Consider the following 16,906-nt stretch of genomic DNA (forward strand, 5'->3'; position numbering starts at 1 on the left):
GAGTTGGCACCGTTGCTGTGTGTCCCCGTAAGTTTATATGTTATGTTGTGCGCGTCTGTGTGTGTGTTTGCCGTACCGATTGACGCCATGCAGCAGAGGTGTGGACTCGAGTCATGTGACTTGGACTCGAGTCAGACTCGAGTCATGAATTTGATGACTTGCGACTCGACTTGGACTTGCATAACAATGACTTTGTCCCACCTATGAGATGTGGACTCGAGTCATGTGACTTGGACTCGAGTCAGACTCGAGTCATGAATTTGATGACTTGCGACTCGACTTGGACTTGCATAACAATGACTTTGTCCCACCTCTGCCATGCAGTAAGACGGGGCTGGTGTCATCGGCATGGGAGCGGCTCTACTTCTTCACTCAGGGAGGGAACCTCATGAGCCAGGCACGCGACGCCGTAGCCGGCGGGCTCGTCATGGACCTCGACAACTGCTCCGTCATGGCGGTGGACTGCGAGGATCGCCGCTTCTGCTTCCAGATTTCCGCCTTCGACGGGAAAAAGTATGCGCATGACGTCGACCGGGGCTGCGGGCCGTAGTAACGCGGGAAGCTGGGCTCTCCAAGCCCTTTACGACTCACTTCTGACACTCGATTGAGCCGTAATCCTTGCCCTTGAATGCTTTTAAAAAAAATTATTCCTATGTAACTTACATTTTGGGTGTAAGATTCGGTTGTTGGAGGTGGTCAGATGGCTAAGGGGATTAGTTTAGTTAATTTACCCTTTCCCATTCCGAGACGTCTACAAGGTTGCAGAGTGGGTCCCGCTCACCTCTGAATCTCGGAATGTACAAGTGGTTCGGCGTTAATGTTATTGAGAGGCATAGCGCCGTTGTTTTTAAAGACATTGTTCTCACCGCAGGGAACTGTAGCGACACGACTGCACTCCATGATAGCTGGCGCCAAACTGTGCCGCATGCCTCCCTCCGACATGGCCTTGTGGGAGCCTCGGTACCGACAACGTTATTTTTTTTTAGTTTTTCTTCCGGTTTTGTTTTGATGATGTACACAAACGTCATCGAAACGGAATCGTAATAAAACTGGTGACGTACACGAACGTTTGAGAACATACTTTTTGGAAAATGTGCACAGTTCTAGCTCACATTATGGCTGTTGTTGGGCGGTTCGGGAAATTGAGCTCCTAACTCAACTGACCCCTCACTTCTGAATGACCTCTGGGCCATAATTCGAGCCCATGGCTGACACTTAATGAATGTTGTCCTACCCCTGATTGTAGAGATGTAATGATTCATCATTGAAATTGATTCTCATTGTGTGATAGGTACATCAAACTGTGTGTACGAATCAATTCCTTTCTCATGGATTTATTTTGTCTAAAACATTTTACCCGTGGGACGCCACTGAAAGGGGAGTTGAGACAGACAAAGAGATAAGCAGCAGTGATAACGGCGCAGCACTGGGCAGGAAGGGTAGGAGGGGGGAGAAGGAATGACTGGGCCAAGATATTGGGGCTGAGAGGGTGATGATGATGATGAGAGGGGAGGGAAGAGAGGGAGAAGACAGAAGGAAGGAGCAAGCAGGAGTGAGCTGCATGGAGGAGTAGCATCTGAGTGGGAGTATCCATACAAATCACGTGATTTACGGGAGTCTTTAGCTGAATGATGTAGAAGTGATTGGTGCATGGAAACATCATAGCAAATACAATGGCAACAAAATAGTGAAACAATGATTGCTTTGTGAACAAGCGTCATGACTTCTCATCGAATCGTGACTCGAGCGAAAGGTGCATTGCTACCAAAATGAACCCTCTATTTTTAAAGGCAGATTACTTGGCCCATAGTAAAAACACAACAACAACACTGATACCACAGTTTCCCCAGTCATCAATGCTGTCGACATCTTGCCCCTATTCAAGTCTAGGCTCAAGACCACCCTGTTTTGTCCTGGCTCATGCCGGACTGCCTCTATTAAATAAGTAATATGTAAAAAGCTTTTTTTTAAACACGCTTTTATGAAATGTACTAGTAATGGAAGAACTCCAGGAAGTGGCCCCGAAGCTTGCCATAACGTAAGGGACTGTGGGCAATTACAGCCAACGTCAGTTTACCGTGGATAATTAGACCCAAGCCGAAACATAACATATAAAAAATAATGTTAAAAAATATATTTTATTTTTTATGATAGAATATAGTATTGTCATCAGTATGACATAAGTATACCAAGTTTGCAGTCGATACCACATTAGGAATTGGGTTAAAATTGAGTTACAATATTTGAGGATACAACAACAACGACAACAACAACAGACAGAGTGAGTTAAATGAAAGCGTGTAAAAACACACGCGGTCGTTGATATGAATTCCAAATTGCATTATGATTTCTCTTTACTTTTCCAGAATAACAGTACAATCAATTTAGTTTAGATTACATGTCTGTATTAAATTTCGATTTAAAGCTTTCGTGACTGCAGGGATTCATATTCTTGGTTCTTTCGGTAAAGTCACGTAGAAGGGAAATAATAAAATAATACAAATAAAACACAATAAAATAAAATTCTCACGACATTTCGGCCACAACGCAAGCAGCCGTCCTCAGGTGAAGAAACAGAGCTGTCGGAAAGACAGCGTCCTAATGAACACTGCTAAGCTTGGCAGCGTATTTTAAGCTGGGTGGGAGGAGAAGAGTGCCTTTACAAAGGAGTTTACATATCAACAGAGGAATTTAGCATATTGATGACATGCAAAATATGGGTTTAGTCATTCCTTGTGGAATGTGTAGGCGGTGGGAGGTCTCAAAGTCATATGCTAGTGTATTATGTAGGATTAGCAGTAATGTCTACTCCATGTGTATTGATCAAAGGGTCATGCTTTGTGTCAACTGTGCTTTGTCGCAGGGTGGTGATATTACAGGCCGAGAGCAAAAAGGAATGTGAAGAGGTGAGCTCTCACAGTCACATGGCACAGTTTCGTCATGCCAAATCATTGACATTCATCCATCTAATAACTATTCTTGAGATACAATAACGTGAAATAAGAGCAAGGGTGTGCGTGTGTGTTTTTCTCTTTATTCCCCAGTGGATTGTCACGATCAGCAACATCTCCCGTCAGATCTACCTGACGGACAACCCACAGGTGCGATGCGGGGTTTTCGTGCAGCGTTAGCTAAGACATAGACACCCCATATAGCCTTAACAGACTGTTGGGACAAGTGTTGTGAGCGAGCACCTGTTGAAGGCCGGCACGGTACACGAGAGGGGGGGGGTGGCCAGCACCACGCCCGATTGCCTTTGTCTCCCTAGTGGTAATGTTTACACATCGCACCAGGTACTCGTTTGAGGCTGAGTCCACCTATGGGAGGCCCAGAACCGGTTCAGATAATCGTCACCGGTGTTGGCCATGAGCAGGAATTGAACTCGGGTAGCTGGGTTCGTAGCACAGCACGCTAACTGTAACACGTCACATGATATCTTAATATTACAGTGTCACATGTATATACGTCAATGCCGTCTCCATGGCATTGTGACATCCTATCTTCTGTACATGTGACCGCTGAGCTATAGCTGTTGTCTCCAGCTCTCACCACTCTTTGTATCTCTTTCATGGCCTATTCGTGCCATATGCATGTTGGTGTTGTGTGTCCACGTTATTGACATGACTGTGTACATGTTTGTCTCGGAGAGCGGTAGTGTTGTGGATTGCACCCTATGCTACGAACTTGGCAAACCAAGTTCAATTCTCGCTCACAACCAATAAGTGGTGAATAGTTGAGCTGGTTTTGGGCCTCCCTTGGATAGACTCGGCACAACCTCCGACCCTCTCGTAGGTTGTGCCACCCTTCATGGGTGCTAACTAACAGCACTTGCCCCAATAGTCTGTTGAAGGCTATATGGGGGAACTTCGTGTTGCGTGTTGTCATGTTGTGTGCTTGTATGCGTTGAGTATGTTGTACAGGTGAGACTGTTGCTTGCTTTCTGCATGTCATGTGTACGCTGTATGCGGGTGTGTGTGTGTTGTTTGCATGTCACGTGTGTGTCACGCCAGTTGGGTTTCACACACGTGTGTGCATGTCATGTGTGTCATTTGCATGTGGGTGTCAGATGTCTGTGTGTTCGTTTTGCATGCTGGTTGTAATATTTTTGCTTGTGCGTGTGTCTTGTGCGTGTACTAGGAGGTGGCGGCACGCGTGCACCAGTCGGCCATGCAGTCCGTGACGCCCACATCCTCCTTCCAGGAGAGACACCGAAGCCTGCGACCACGCACGTCAGTATAGACGCACAGAGACATGAAGATGAACATCCCCTGTAGAGCCATTCAGACTTTTGGGTCAACTGCTGTGAGTGAGGATCTATGAAGGCCGACAGGGTGCACAAGAGTTATGTACGGTCAGCACCATGTCCAGCCACTTTTCCACTGCTGATGTTTACACACCGCACTAGATGCTCATTTCAAATTGAGTCCTCAGGAGAGATCAGGACTGGTTCATATATTCTCTACTGATGATAGTCATGGTTAGGAATTGAACTCATAATACGGTACATTAACCACTGGATTAAATACTATGTATGTATGTATGTTGAGCTTCTTTTGCACCATACGTAGCCGACATGTGCTAGTCAGAGGTACAGACAAATATCCAGCAGTGGATTGATAAAAAGGCTGTACATGTACACATACAGAAGGACTGTATACATGTACATTGATGCACCATCACATGGCGCCGTGTGACTTTGTTTAACAGGAAAGTCGCCTGTAGTTACATTTAGAGGCTGGCATTGACACCTCACGAGAGCCCACTTCTGCCGTGGCCCCCACAGCTCTACCTCGAGTCCCCGCTCCTCGGTGAGCGATGACGCAGCACAGGCGGCGACTGGCGGCAGTGGCGGCGGCTCGTCGGCAAACACCCCCGCGTCGACGCCGGCCAAGACCGCCGTAGCGGCCCAGGCCTCCCCCCACCGTGCCACCACCCTGCAGCTCGTGGTGCCGGGCACGCCGATTCAGTTCGACATCATCTCGCCGGCAACGGAGGAGCAGGAGGGACGTGGAGGCACAGGGGCCGGGGGCACCGGAGGAAGGTGAGCAGGCGCGTGTCTGTGTAGTTCGAGAAGTTCGATAAGCCTTCCATTGCTGTACCAGTGGTACAGGGTGCGGTCAAGGGATGGCTCTGAATCAGCAGAGGCATTATCTTTTCATCAGCTGCGTAACACTGGAAACTCCCAGATCTGTTGCTCCACATTAAGGTCCGGGTCTTCTCAGCCACAGTCATGCTCTTCCTTCTCTTTGCTTGTGAAACGTGGACCCCTCAAATAGACCATCTGCACCGGTTTGAAACTTTCAGGCTGGTCTCCCTATGTTCCATCCTGGGTTTTAACCAGGCTGGATTGTGTAAAGAACTGACAAATCCTTGAAAGATCTGGAAACATTCCCATCATTGAGCTCCTCCGGCACACAAGACGGGATTGGCTGGGTTATGTAACCCGCATGCCCAGCCACCACATGCCCAGCCACCACATGCCCAAACAGCTTCTGTTTGGCCGGATAGAGGGGACTAAATGGGCACAGCACAGGCTGGAGAAGAAATGGACTGATGCAGTACAGGAGGATTTGGAGCTGAGTGGACTAGCCGAAGACTGATACTGGTAGTGTCAATATCGGCCTCTATGGAGGAGGCTCGTGAAGGATGCTATTGGGCAGTTGGAGGCAGTTGCCCTCCAACATCAATGGAGGGCAGAGGAGTGACGCTCACAAAAATGAGTGGCGTGCCGGGCGGCTGAAATGCAGCAAGTTGGCACAGGAGAGGGTATCGGTGGTACATCTGCCAGTCATCTCGGTCAGTCAACCCATGGCACCTGGGTCTGTCCTATGACCTTCCTATCAGTGAGCCTTCGAAAATTCACGTTGCCTTGGAGTGCACCTTGCCTGGCACAACCGCCTTGGTGATGTCACCGCCACTTAGTGGGTAATGTCTGTTGTTGTTTGAGCGCTAACACATGCAGCTGGGCGTGGTGTTGGCCACCCACCCCCTCGTCTGCCATTCGGACCTTCATTGGTGCTCGCTAGCAGAATTTACCCCAACATTCTGTTCAGGCTATACAGAGGATCTTTGTTTGGACTGGGAAACGAAGGCAGCCATGAATGGTGCTGACCACGCCTGCCCCCACATGTCCCATGCCAGCGTTCATAGTTGCTCACTAACAGCACTTGCCCCAACAGTCTGTATGCCTGTAGGGGGATCCTTGACATTGTAAAACACCTCACTCTGTCACGTGACCTACCAACTCGCCTCCGACACTTAATGTTGCCTCAAAGTGCACCTCGCATGGAACGAAAGCTACGGTGACATAACCATCACTTCCTTGCAAATGGTGGTTGTTGCTGTTTTATGTGGGTCGGAGTGGTAATTAGCGCACTTTGCTACAACCCCAGGAACCTGGGCTCGATTCTCCGTCACGGCTAACATCAGTGGCAAGTGTTATCTGAGCCCTAGCTGGGCCTCAAGTTAACTCGGCATTAAATGAGTACGTGGCACAGCAAGAGGGAAAAAGATGTCAGCTGGCGGTTGTGATGTGGTCACACCACCCCTCTCATGTGCTGTGCTAGCCTTCATAGGTACTCACAGCACTTACCCCAGGCGCTATGGGGAAGGATGTTTGTCTTTCCGTATGGGCGTGTGTGGGCGTGTATGTGAGCATGCATGTGAGTGTATATGCACCACTTTATCGTTCGTTGTGTTAGCTTTAATGGGCTCCATAACAACAATTGGTCGGTCAGCCTGCAAGAGATTTCATCTCGAGTTGTTTTTACGTGCGCCTGGGTGGAGTGTTTGCAAGCACGGACAACGTCCCACGTTGACCTCTGCAATTACAAGCATGACTCGTAAGGATCATGCTGCCTTCAGATCAACATTGAGTGCTTTACATCTTACATTGCTTGGCCATGATGGACTATGAATGCGAGTGCAAGCACTGATATTGACCTTGTTAATTTTTCAGGCGGCAGAATCCGTTCGGGGAGGAGGGAGAGGAGGATCAACCAGGCTCTGAAGGTTTGTTTGCTCCAAACACACAAGTCATTTCGATAAATAAGCCACGCCAGGTCTCAACCACATCCTTAATTACATCGGTGGGTATTGCCGATAGTGCCGAGAATGGATTATCGGGGCAAATAACACTGGTGTGTGCATAATGCAAGCATACGTAGCCATTAAGCCTGAATGCCCATGTGTTATGTTCATTATCAGTTGCAATTGTTTCCTCTGTAGCACCTCGAAGTCAGGTTTAAGGTGTCAGTACCACGAAATAGTTTTGTGTACATATGAGGCACATTGATGATTGGACCCTCGTGCGAATTGTCACGATGTAATGTGTATCTCTGTTTCTTAAGTCTCGTTAATGTAACTAACTGCAAGATAACAGCATAACAGCAGCATTTAATTTGCATATTTTCAGTCAGTTCTTACACGCATGTATCCATACCTGAATTGTATTTTAATCGTTAAATCAATTCATTGTGAAATTCTTAGTGAACATAGGCGGAAAAAACCCACTCTTCAAATATTTGAGTGGGCATTAAGTATTTATTTACTGTGCTTTCCTTTGTGCCCACTACAATGTGGGCATCTGCAAGAATTTAAGGAAAGATGCCCTCGGTAGTGTGTGGAAGACCACACTTGTGCCCCAACTCATCGCCACGAACGTATGATAACCACCTGGCGACCCCACGTCCTGTTGTATTGTAACACGCCGCGTCCCCTCCGTCCACTTTCACCCGCTCGCCCATCCTCCCGACACCCAGAGTCTCAGCTGCTGCAGCAGCTCTACGTGGTTCGCTTCCTGGGCTGCATGGAGGTGGGCGCCGACCCAGGGCCCGACGTGATCTACGAGACTATGCGGCACGTGCTGGCCTCGCGTGCCATCCACAGCATCTTCCGCATGACCGAGTCGCACCTGCTCGTCACCTGCTCGCAGCTCAGGTAGCAACGCGGCGCCAGGGCCTCTCACTTTCGTATGGAGTAGCAACTATAATCCATAATGGGTTAGATCGCGTGAATGTAAATTTGTCATTAAACCCGCCACCACCCGACGCAGCAAATTTAGTAAGGTTTGGCATGTAAACAAAACATGCCAATTAGTTACTACTTCAGCACAACCGTGTGTTGTATCGTAAACCGACGACATTTACAATTCGAGCACCACACAGCTATCGCTCGTGTTGGCTTTGATATTTTCACATGTTTGATTCACACCGTGGTTTCGCACGGTCCCCCGAAATTCTCATACTCTTCGGTCAGGGGTTTTATTTAATTTTGCTTTTGTCGTTTTGGTGACCCAGGTCACTGCAAATTATTTTATATCCCTGTTGTCTTGAGGTGTCACCTGGCTAAACTAATGGAGAGCCTTATCCTTCTTGAGTGCCGAATTTTATTTGAAAATTCCTCTGATGGGGGGGGGGGGGGGGCTCACGTAAACGTATCTCAATAACATCTACAAGAGGCTATTGTATGTATGTTTAACTTCTTTCACACCGTACGTAGCCAACCGTGCAGTGACATAAGTGGCTGAACATGCCAACATTTTCAAAAGTTGTTGCTCATAAATATTCTAATCTGATACCCGGTTCAGAGCACCTAACATACTCACAATGATGAGGCCAGTCATGCCATTTGTGCGCCGTTTCAAGGTAGTAGGCCTCATGCTGAAATAAAGTTGTGGACTTTGTTTGACTCACTGGCCATAGGATGCCAATGCCAGCTATACATCCTCTTTCCTGTTACATCACGACCAAGAGGCAACAGACACTCGTGCTTGGATTTTCATTTGCTGTCTATGGCTGAGAGATGTGAAACATAGTGGTCATCAATATTTCGTAATATGTTAATATCCACTGATGGATCAAGGCCTTTCCACGCCATAGTGGGTTGTGGGGGTTATTTGGCCATACTTCACCACTCTGGTCAGCGCGCAGGAGCGAGATGGACTGTCGCATCCTGGGATCATGAGCAATGGTGCTGACATGTCGAGTTCTTCATCCGGGAATGGATAAATCATGGTTCATAATGAAGATAATGTTTTCCTTTATACCTTATTCTGCTGTTTTAATAAATACGTTCATATACATTTAACATAACTATCAAATGGTGTCATTGCTATTGCCTGCAAAAAACATCAGTCGGTTGAATTGCTAACGAGAGTTAAAATTGTTTACATGCATGTGTACAGCTATGGGCTTTCTAAAAAAAAAATATCTCGCTCTCTCTTTTCCAGGCTGATAGATCCTCAGTCGCAAGTCACTAGGATTGGTGTAAGTAAACTATTGCTCTGACCTCCTACACCCACCCGTGTTGTCCACAGGCATACATACGTACATACGTACATGCGTGCACACGTACACGATTGGCCCCACTTCAATAGTCACAAAAAATGCATCTCGTGTGGCGTGACCAGTGTCTTGATATCTTGTTACATTTAAACTTCGTTGGAGACTTTATTGAGACAGGTAAGGCCCAATGAGCTTAAACAGCTGCAGTTCAAGGGTTACCTGTAATACACTCTAAATTAAAATAGTTCTGTGCCGCGCAGACTCGATGGGGGGGTGATGTTAGAGTTGCGAGTAGATGTGTAAATGCGTATTGTGATTATATAAACTACCACAATTTGGGGTTGTGATTCTAGATTAGTTATTTTTTTTATATTTTGGTAAATTTATTACCTCAAGTTCCTTGAGTTTTTGTGAACCATTTACATAAAACATACATAAATAATAATCAATTTTCACACGCACAAATTTCATCCATGTTTAAGGGATCTGCGAGCCACCCACACGCACCATGCAAACACGACATCTCCGCTCTCATGACAGCACGTACCAATCACACGTGCGGGAATGCGCGGGACGGGGGTCAGGGGTCAAAGGGCAGTGACGTCACTAGACACGGATGTGTATTGGGAGCGAAGATTGAAGGATTAAAAGGGGCTGTGGGACGTGTGTTCAGGGGTTGGTCTTGGAACGAGTATTGCTGTGCATTGGTAAAATAAAGAAGTGCTTTAACCATTCTTCACATGTATCTCAAGCAAAACAATACAATGTAAAAGAGAATCTATGCATCGTTATATCCCGAGTAGTTATTGCACCACTCTGCCACTTTGCTCACCAGGGTTTGAGTCCAGGTTGTTCGCAAAACAACAACTTTGGGGAAGCCAAATCATCCAGACATTTCGCTGGCCTCGACTCCACCCTCGTGTTTCGCGTCAGCCTCAATAGGCGCTTCGCGAACATCTCTTGAGCCCAGCATGTCGAGCTAACCGGGAGCGATCTTCGCCGCTGTGTGCATGTTCGCAGTTCCCGCTGCGCCAGGTGGGAAGCTGCGCGCCGCACTCGGAGAACCCGCGTCTCTTTGGCTTTGTGCTGCACACACCCACGGCTGTGGGGCCCGAGGGGAGGACTTCGCTCTCCTGCTACGTCTTCGAGTCCAACAACGAGGGCGAGAAGGTGAGGGCACAGGAGGTTCGCGTCACGTGCATGTGATCTAGCCACCCAGGGCTTTTTTTCCTGTTATTTATGAGGATAATATGGGCGTGTGTATGTTTTAGGTATGTGTGTATGTACGTCTGTGGGGAGCGGTAGTGCAGTGGTTAGCGCGCTGCGCTATTAATTCGGCAACCCGGGTTCGATTCCCGCTCAGTCAACACCAGCGACGATTATCTGAACTGGTCCTGGGCCTCCCCTAGGTGCACTCAGCTTCATATAAGTCCCTAATGCGGTGTGTAAATATCGCCACTGGGGAAACAAAGGCGGTGGGGTGTGGTGTTGGCCACCCACCCCCTTCGTGTGCCGTGCCAGCCTTCATAGGTGCTTGCTAACAGCACTTGCTCTTACAGTCTGTTAAGGCTATACGGGGGACCCTTGTATGGGGAAAAGCTAGATTGCTCCACAATTTTAAATCAATGAGGTGTGATTTTAAATCTTGTGATATGTGGTCATGTGAACGAGGTTAAAATTACCAAAAAATCACATTTGACCTGATAAGTTGTTTTATGGCCCCTGGCTCTGCTTATCTATGACAGCCTCTGTGTGTGGCACAAACCCAGTTTACAAAATTGTTCAGTCTGTTGAAGGATCTAAGAGTCCGTTGGAAAGATACGAGAGGGAAAGTGCTGTGGATGGACTACAGTGGACACCAAGGAGATCGCGAGTGAGTGACAAAGATAATTTTCCGAAACGAGGCCGTCATGTTAGAACTCACCGTTTGCTTTTCAGATCTGCGACTCGATCGGACTGGGAAAGCAAATCTCGCTTCACAACACGCTGGTGAGTAGAAGCACAGCCCGGCCAAAGCAACATCACGTGCACAACAAACATTCTGGGTCTCTGTCTAGCACTGCTCAGGCGATTCATTTGGCCGCTCAAACCTTTGCACTCTGTGTTTTTACTGCCTTGTTATTTCAAGGCCCTGTGGTTGTGAAGTGTGATGTGCCGCCTACGTTATTATGCATGTGCTCCTGTGCCCGAGTGTGTGTATATATGTATCGGTGACAAATATCTCAACCGCTCCTGGGCCTTCTCTAGGTTTGACTCGGCTTTAAATGAGTTTCTGTTGCGGTGTGTAAACATTAGCACTGGGGAGACAAAGGCGGTTGGGCATGTATGGCTATACGGTGGATCTTCGTATTTGTATGCATTTATCAATGACGAATATCTAAAGTCGCCCTGGGCCATAGCTGGGTCAACTCAGCCTTAAATGAGTAAACTGTTGCAGTGTGTAAACATCATCACTGAGGAGACAAAGGGGGCCGGGCGTGACAGCCAAACCCCACCCTCTTGTCTGTCGTGCTGATCTTAACACTATTACTGTGTTAAATATGGGATTGTGGTCTCATTTGTGTGTGTTTGTGTGTGTATAGGAGCGCCGTGCGGCAGAGTGCGAGCAGGAGTTACAGGCTCAGCGTGAGCGACAGGAGCTGGAACTGAACAAGCAGAAGGCCATTGAACAGGTACGTGTCAGGAGGCTTACCTGGGAGGGCAGGCAAGAAATGTATCGTGTCGTGATTGTGGTTGATTAGTTGTGCGTGATGGCTTTCTACAGACACCTGACGACAGATAGCTGAATTTTTTTTAATAATCGTATTGCCATTTAAAGATGCTTGTTATCGTCATACAACATACTACTGTTGATTTATTGAAAGATGTTTGTTTTTCTGCTTGTAACACCAGAACCAAAAGTAGTACAAGGATGAGACCCTGATTACACAGTAATCTTTCTGTGTACATTTCCACAGTGGTGTTGCCAAAAGCTAGTCGTAATAATAATAAAGTTAATTACTTTAAGATAAAACTCGAGAATGGGGAAGGTATTGTAACGGAATTAGGAGAGAGCTTATGTGAAAATGTCACTTCATACCAAATAGCTATATTACGGATTACGAGTGTGTCATCAAATGTCATTCTTCCTGACCGCCTGCTGTGGACCTTCTACCCCGACCACAGGACTTGGAAGAGCAAAGCCGCCTTATTGCCGCATCGGCCAAACCGTCCAATGAGCATGCATCGTCGGGTGACGGACAGACGCTGCGGCTGAGCGATAACCAATCAGCGATGGACAAGGGGGTGGATCCTGGAAAGGGGACAGAGTCGGAGGCCTGAGCTCATCAGTGAAGGGCCTCTTGTGTTTTTTCACGTACTCAACGGGCGGAATATCTTTGCGCACTTTCTTGTCTTTCTATGGAGATGTTATGCATCACTGCAGTTTCTAGGGGTGAGACCGACCAACTGAACAAAATCATCCTTATGGCGGTACCCCGGGGTACCAAATAATAAATACTAAATGGCTGAGGCAATTAAATATTGTATTTCTGGGACACTTTTTTCCAGGGGTGTACTTAACTCCACGACTAGGGTCCCAATCAATCTGAAATCAGTGCTACTCCGCGATGTCGAAACGCAGCGAGGACGATTGCGCTGAAACCCTGAACGCTCGTACGCACCATAGTGCATCGTGTACAGCTCGTCGAGATGAGTCTATTGCCGCGTCGCCGACCATCAACAGACTCAAAATGGCTGCATCACGGACATTATGCGAGAGCCGGGGTACTATGGTACCCGGGGTACCGCCATAAGGTTCAAATGTCATTTGTAAATACAACGGCGTCATTCTTAAATAATAAGCTAGAACAAAACACAAAATGTAACTGAAACACATTATACAAAAACTTACTATTGGGGAAGTGGTAATAAAATATATTAATATGGGTGGAATGAGTATGACCTTACTTGCATCACGTTTATTGGTGGCACTGGTGAAGGCAGGTGTTAAGATATTTTAATGCGTGGAGTATAATCATGTGTTGGCAAGTAACGGGTAAAGATAGCTGTGATTTGACAGCTAAATATTTCCAAAAGCAGTCTTTTCACGAACACATAAATTTGACCCTTTGGCTGTAAGTCTGCCTGTAATGACTACTAAGCTATTGAGAAAATTTGATTATTTGTACTTGCACTTTGCGTACAAAATATAAAAAGGGCAGAAGGGTCAATAAAAAATAATAAATTGAGTTGCATCACTTTCAACTCCATATGAGATCTTTTTTTTACGATTTTTATGTAAAAACAATAGTGGTTACAATTGCTGTGGTTTGCATTTTAAGTTTAATCAAACTTTTGTTTTTCCCTAAGATGACGGCAACTGCTCTTAGCAGGATTTTGGCGATGCCGCGTGGGTGACTTGGGAAGTGGATTTCCTTGACCGACCGAGGCTCTTGCTCCCCCGTGTCCTACACCCAGGGTGAACTTTTGAGATAGCCTGTCGTAAATTGCAGCAGAGGTTGAGATCGCTGAAGAGCTTCAGTAAGGTGCAACTCCCTATGTCTCAATAATTACACTTTGGAGTAACAAGGGCAGTGTCGCCGTTACATTGATCGATAAAAAAGTTTAGTTTTGATAAAATGTTGCATTCGCGAAGGTGCAGTGATGACGACAACGAACGTTAACTGTAAATATGTACTTGATCTTAAGGGAAGGTTGAGGATGCAATTAGCACGGTGCGTGAGGCTTTTGTTTATTTGGTGTGCACTTGCATAGGTTTATAAAGTCTTTTATGCCACAACGGCAGTAACTTTGTGCGGCGAGACATTTTTACATCTTAATTGATTCCGAGTGAGAGTTAGAGCTGTGTGGCTGACGTTTCCAAAGTTTATCTCTGCGTTAACCTGGCTGAAACAAAATTGAAAAACGTCACTACTGCTGTCATTCTTTAACCATTTGTCCAGGAAAGCCTCGCCAAGTCTCAGAACTTTCAAGAGGAGCCTGCTACATTGGCATTTGCCAATTTAATTAATGAGCACTACGGTCCAGGTTTTCGTGATTAAGCTGTGCATAGTTCTCCAAAGTAATTACCACCAGGGATATATTGACCTATACTTGCCTGGATGTGTTCCCGGGTTGCACCCACGTGTTGTTCTGCACGATGTCCGATATTTTGCTCCACGTGCCGGAAGCTGCTGCAGCAACCGAATTGAAACGTAGTGTTGTGCATGTGCTTAACAGCACACGGAACGTAAAGTCTGGATGTCCATGTAAAACAAACAACGTGCAGTACATCCCAGAAACACCATCGGAGAGCTATCCATCAGATGCGTGCCAGGCATTTGGGAAGCTGAAAAGCCAAACTAATTAACTTCACCCCTTCCCCTGCCTTGCAAATCATGGAGTGTACCAGTGTAATAACCAACTCTTGTATCTGACCTATATTTGGTTGTAAAACTTTTTCACAAGCACCATGAAAACATTACGGTATTTTACGTGTACTGTATATTTGAAGTGTCTTGAATGCACTTTTGTTGGCCCTTTTCTGTAACGTCATATGCATCTTCGTCCAAAACGTTTACGGTCTTTTTCAACGGTTTTACTTAACTTGACTCGTCGTGGTCAAATCTTGTAGTCAAAATTTAGTCTACTTCCTGTTGTCCAATCAATTCCAAATTTTGCACACTTACTCAGATCCGGTGACAAGGCCTGCCTGTATCAAAATCGGCATAAGTTAATCAATTCGCTACTTTAAAGCAATTTACATTGTGTATGCACGCCTTATTATTTATATATATTTGTGTAGGCGAAAAACACCGCGGTTCCTAAACTCTGGAATCGCCTCGCCCAAGAAGCAGGCGCCACGTGTCTCAGGCGCGCCTGCTCCGTGTCGTCTACGAGTTAAGAAAGTAATTAATTCAAGTCAGCGTTGATGTGGGAGCAGGCGCTGCATCATTGACGTACTTCTCGACCGTGAGTTAAACAAAGTTCATAAAACCCTTGTTTTTTAACGTTTTTTTAAAGAGTTTATTAAATTCCTTCCTCTCCCCCCAATGCAATTGAAATTGTCTTCACATACTGTATTTTTTGCGTTTGGTATAGTTCCATTTTGTTACCGCCAGATGGCAACACTAGTGTATCAACGGACGCATGATTATAATGCCGAACATACACTTCCGAAGTATAGGGGATAATTGAGATCAACGCACGCAACGAATACAAAGAATTGAAATCGATATATTTATATTCGAATATTGACGGCAGATCCCATTTGTCGATCCACTGCTGGATGAGGGCCTTTCCCCGCCGTGTGTGGGTCACAGAGGATGTTTGACCAAACGGGACTTCAATACGCTGGTCAGTGTAGGTTGGCGAAGGTGGGCAGAATATTTAGTGCAGTACAGCAAGAGACGTTTCTGTACTCGAGTATTATCAAGGCTTCTGAGTTCGGGCACATTCCGGTGTGATGTCATATAGACTCCTCTATATACAAATTGCATGCAATGTAATGAGGTGGGCCACGTTACAATAACAAATAAATATATCGATTTTTGAATCGATCGTGGAGGAAGAGGGTAGTGTGAATCGTGACATCCCTATTTGGTGTGGCAAGTATGGATGTTAAGCTGAAATGGAATTTCGCGTATGGGTTTAAATAAATAGTTGTTTCTGGAACTGTTTCGTGGTGGTCCCTGCTGTTTGATATCGTAAGCCCAACCACAGAAGTGTGATATTCTTTGGGTCTTTCGGTAAAGTCACGTAGATAATAGGTTCAAAGAAAAGAACAAAAAACTACGACGTTTAGAAGTGAATTTAATCAACTGATTGCATTATGTCAGCAAGGTTCTCAACATCCACGGGTATGAAGGGGCGAGCGATGTTGCGTGGTGTGTGTGTGTGTTAAACAAGTGGTGTGAAGAATGAGTGATGTCAGTATTTTGTTTGAGACAGATGAGAGGTGTGTGGGAGTGGTGAACAATCGTGGTGTTAGTGGTATGTGTGGTGACAGTGGTGTTTGTGAGAGAGGTGACGAGGAAGCTCATGTGAATGCTACAATGACTCCGGCAACATCGTTGCTCTAACCAGCTTCGACATATCTACCCCCTTCTGCACTCTAAACCATGAGATTTTAATTGAGCGTTTAGAATTCGATTTCTCCACGAGAGGCATAGCTTTAGAGAGTTGCTGACATCTCCAATGGAAGGTCCTAACGTCACAGGTGGCAAGTCTTCAACCCACGTCCACCCACGACATCAACTGCTGGCATCCTTCAGGGGATCCGTCCTGGGTCATTTGTTCGGTTTACATTTTTCCCAATTGGTCACCTCATCAAACAGTCACGGCATAAACATTCATGTGGCTAGATTTGACGCTTTCGTGACTGCAAGGATTCATACTCTTAGGTTTTTTTTCGGTAAAGTCACGTAGGTAAAAAAATAATGACATCAAAAAACCTAAGAGTATTCATGTGGCTCCAGCTTCATTGTCAGATGAAGAGGCAGTTGATACTACCCCATCGTCTGCATAACTCCACCACTGCTCACCCAAGAGGTATCGATCAGCATGCTCTTAATCGTATGCAGTTCGTATGTATTTTCTACACTTCATGATATTTAGTCATATTTTTTTTTCTTCCATAAATG

At 46.1% G+C, this 16,906-nt stretch overlaps 1 protein-coding gene across 1 annotated transcript in view; it reads left to right on the forward strand.

Annotated features, from left to right (window-relative positions):
* Nucleotides 1–15,930, forward strand: part of APPL1 (adaptor protein, phosphotyrosine interacting with PH domain and leucine zipper 1) — a 31,556-nt gene extending 15,626 nt beyond the window's left edge. Inside the window, exons 11-22 of the mRNA XM_078872461.1 lie at nucleotides 325–513; nucleotides 2,864–2,906; nucleotides 3,045–3,101; nucleotides 4,138–4,229; nucleotides 4,784–5,041; nucleotides 6,959–7,011; nucleotides 7,761–7,938; nucleotides 9,230–9,266; nucleotides 10,305–10,454; nucleotides 11,223–11,273; nucleotides 11,867–11,956; nucleotides 12,450–15,930. Coding sequence (XP_078728587.1) covers nucleotides 325–513; nucleotides 2,864–2,906; nucleotides 3,045–3,101; nucleotides 4,138–4,229; nucleotides 4,784–5,041; nucleotides 6,959–7,011; nucleotides 7,761–7,938; nucleotides 9,230–9,266; nucleotides 10,305–10,454; nucleotides 11,223–11,273; nucleotides 11,867–11,956; nucleotides 12,450–12,605 — 1,354 coding nt within the window. The 3' untranslated portion in view covers nucleotides 12,606–15,930. The remainder of the gene's footprint in view (nucleotides 1–324; nucleotides 514–2,863; nucleotides 2,907–3,044; nucleotides 3,102–4,137; nucleotides 4,230–4,783; nucleotides 5,042–6,958; nucleotides 7,012–7,760; nucleotides 7,939–9,229; nucleotides 9,267–10,304; nucleotides 10,455–11,222; nucleotides 11,274–11,866; nucleotides 11,957–12,449) is intronic.
* The last annotated feature ends 976 nt before the right edge of the window (nucleotides 15,931–16,906 follow it).

The sequence above is a fragment of the Lampetra fluviatilis genome, chromosome 34 (genome assembly GCF_964198595.1).
Source record: "Lampetra fluviatilis chromosome 34, kcLamFluv1.1, whole genome shotgun sequence".
Taxonomy (NCBI): Eukaryota; Metazoa; Chordata; class Hyperoartia; order Petromyzontiformes; family Petromyzontidae; genus Lampetra; species Lampetra fluviatilis.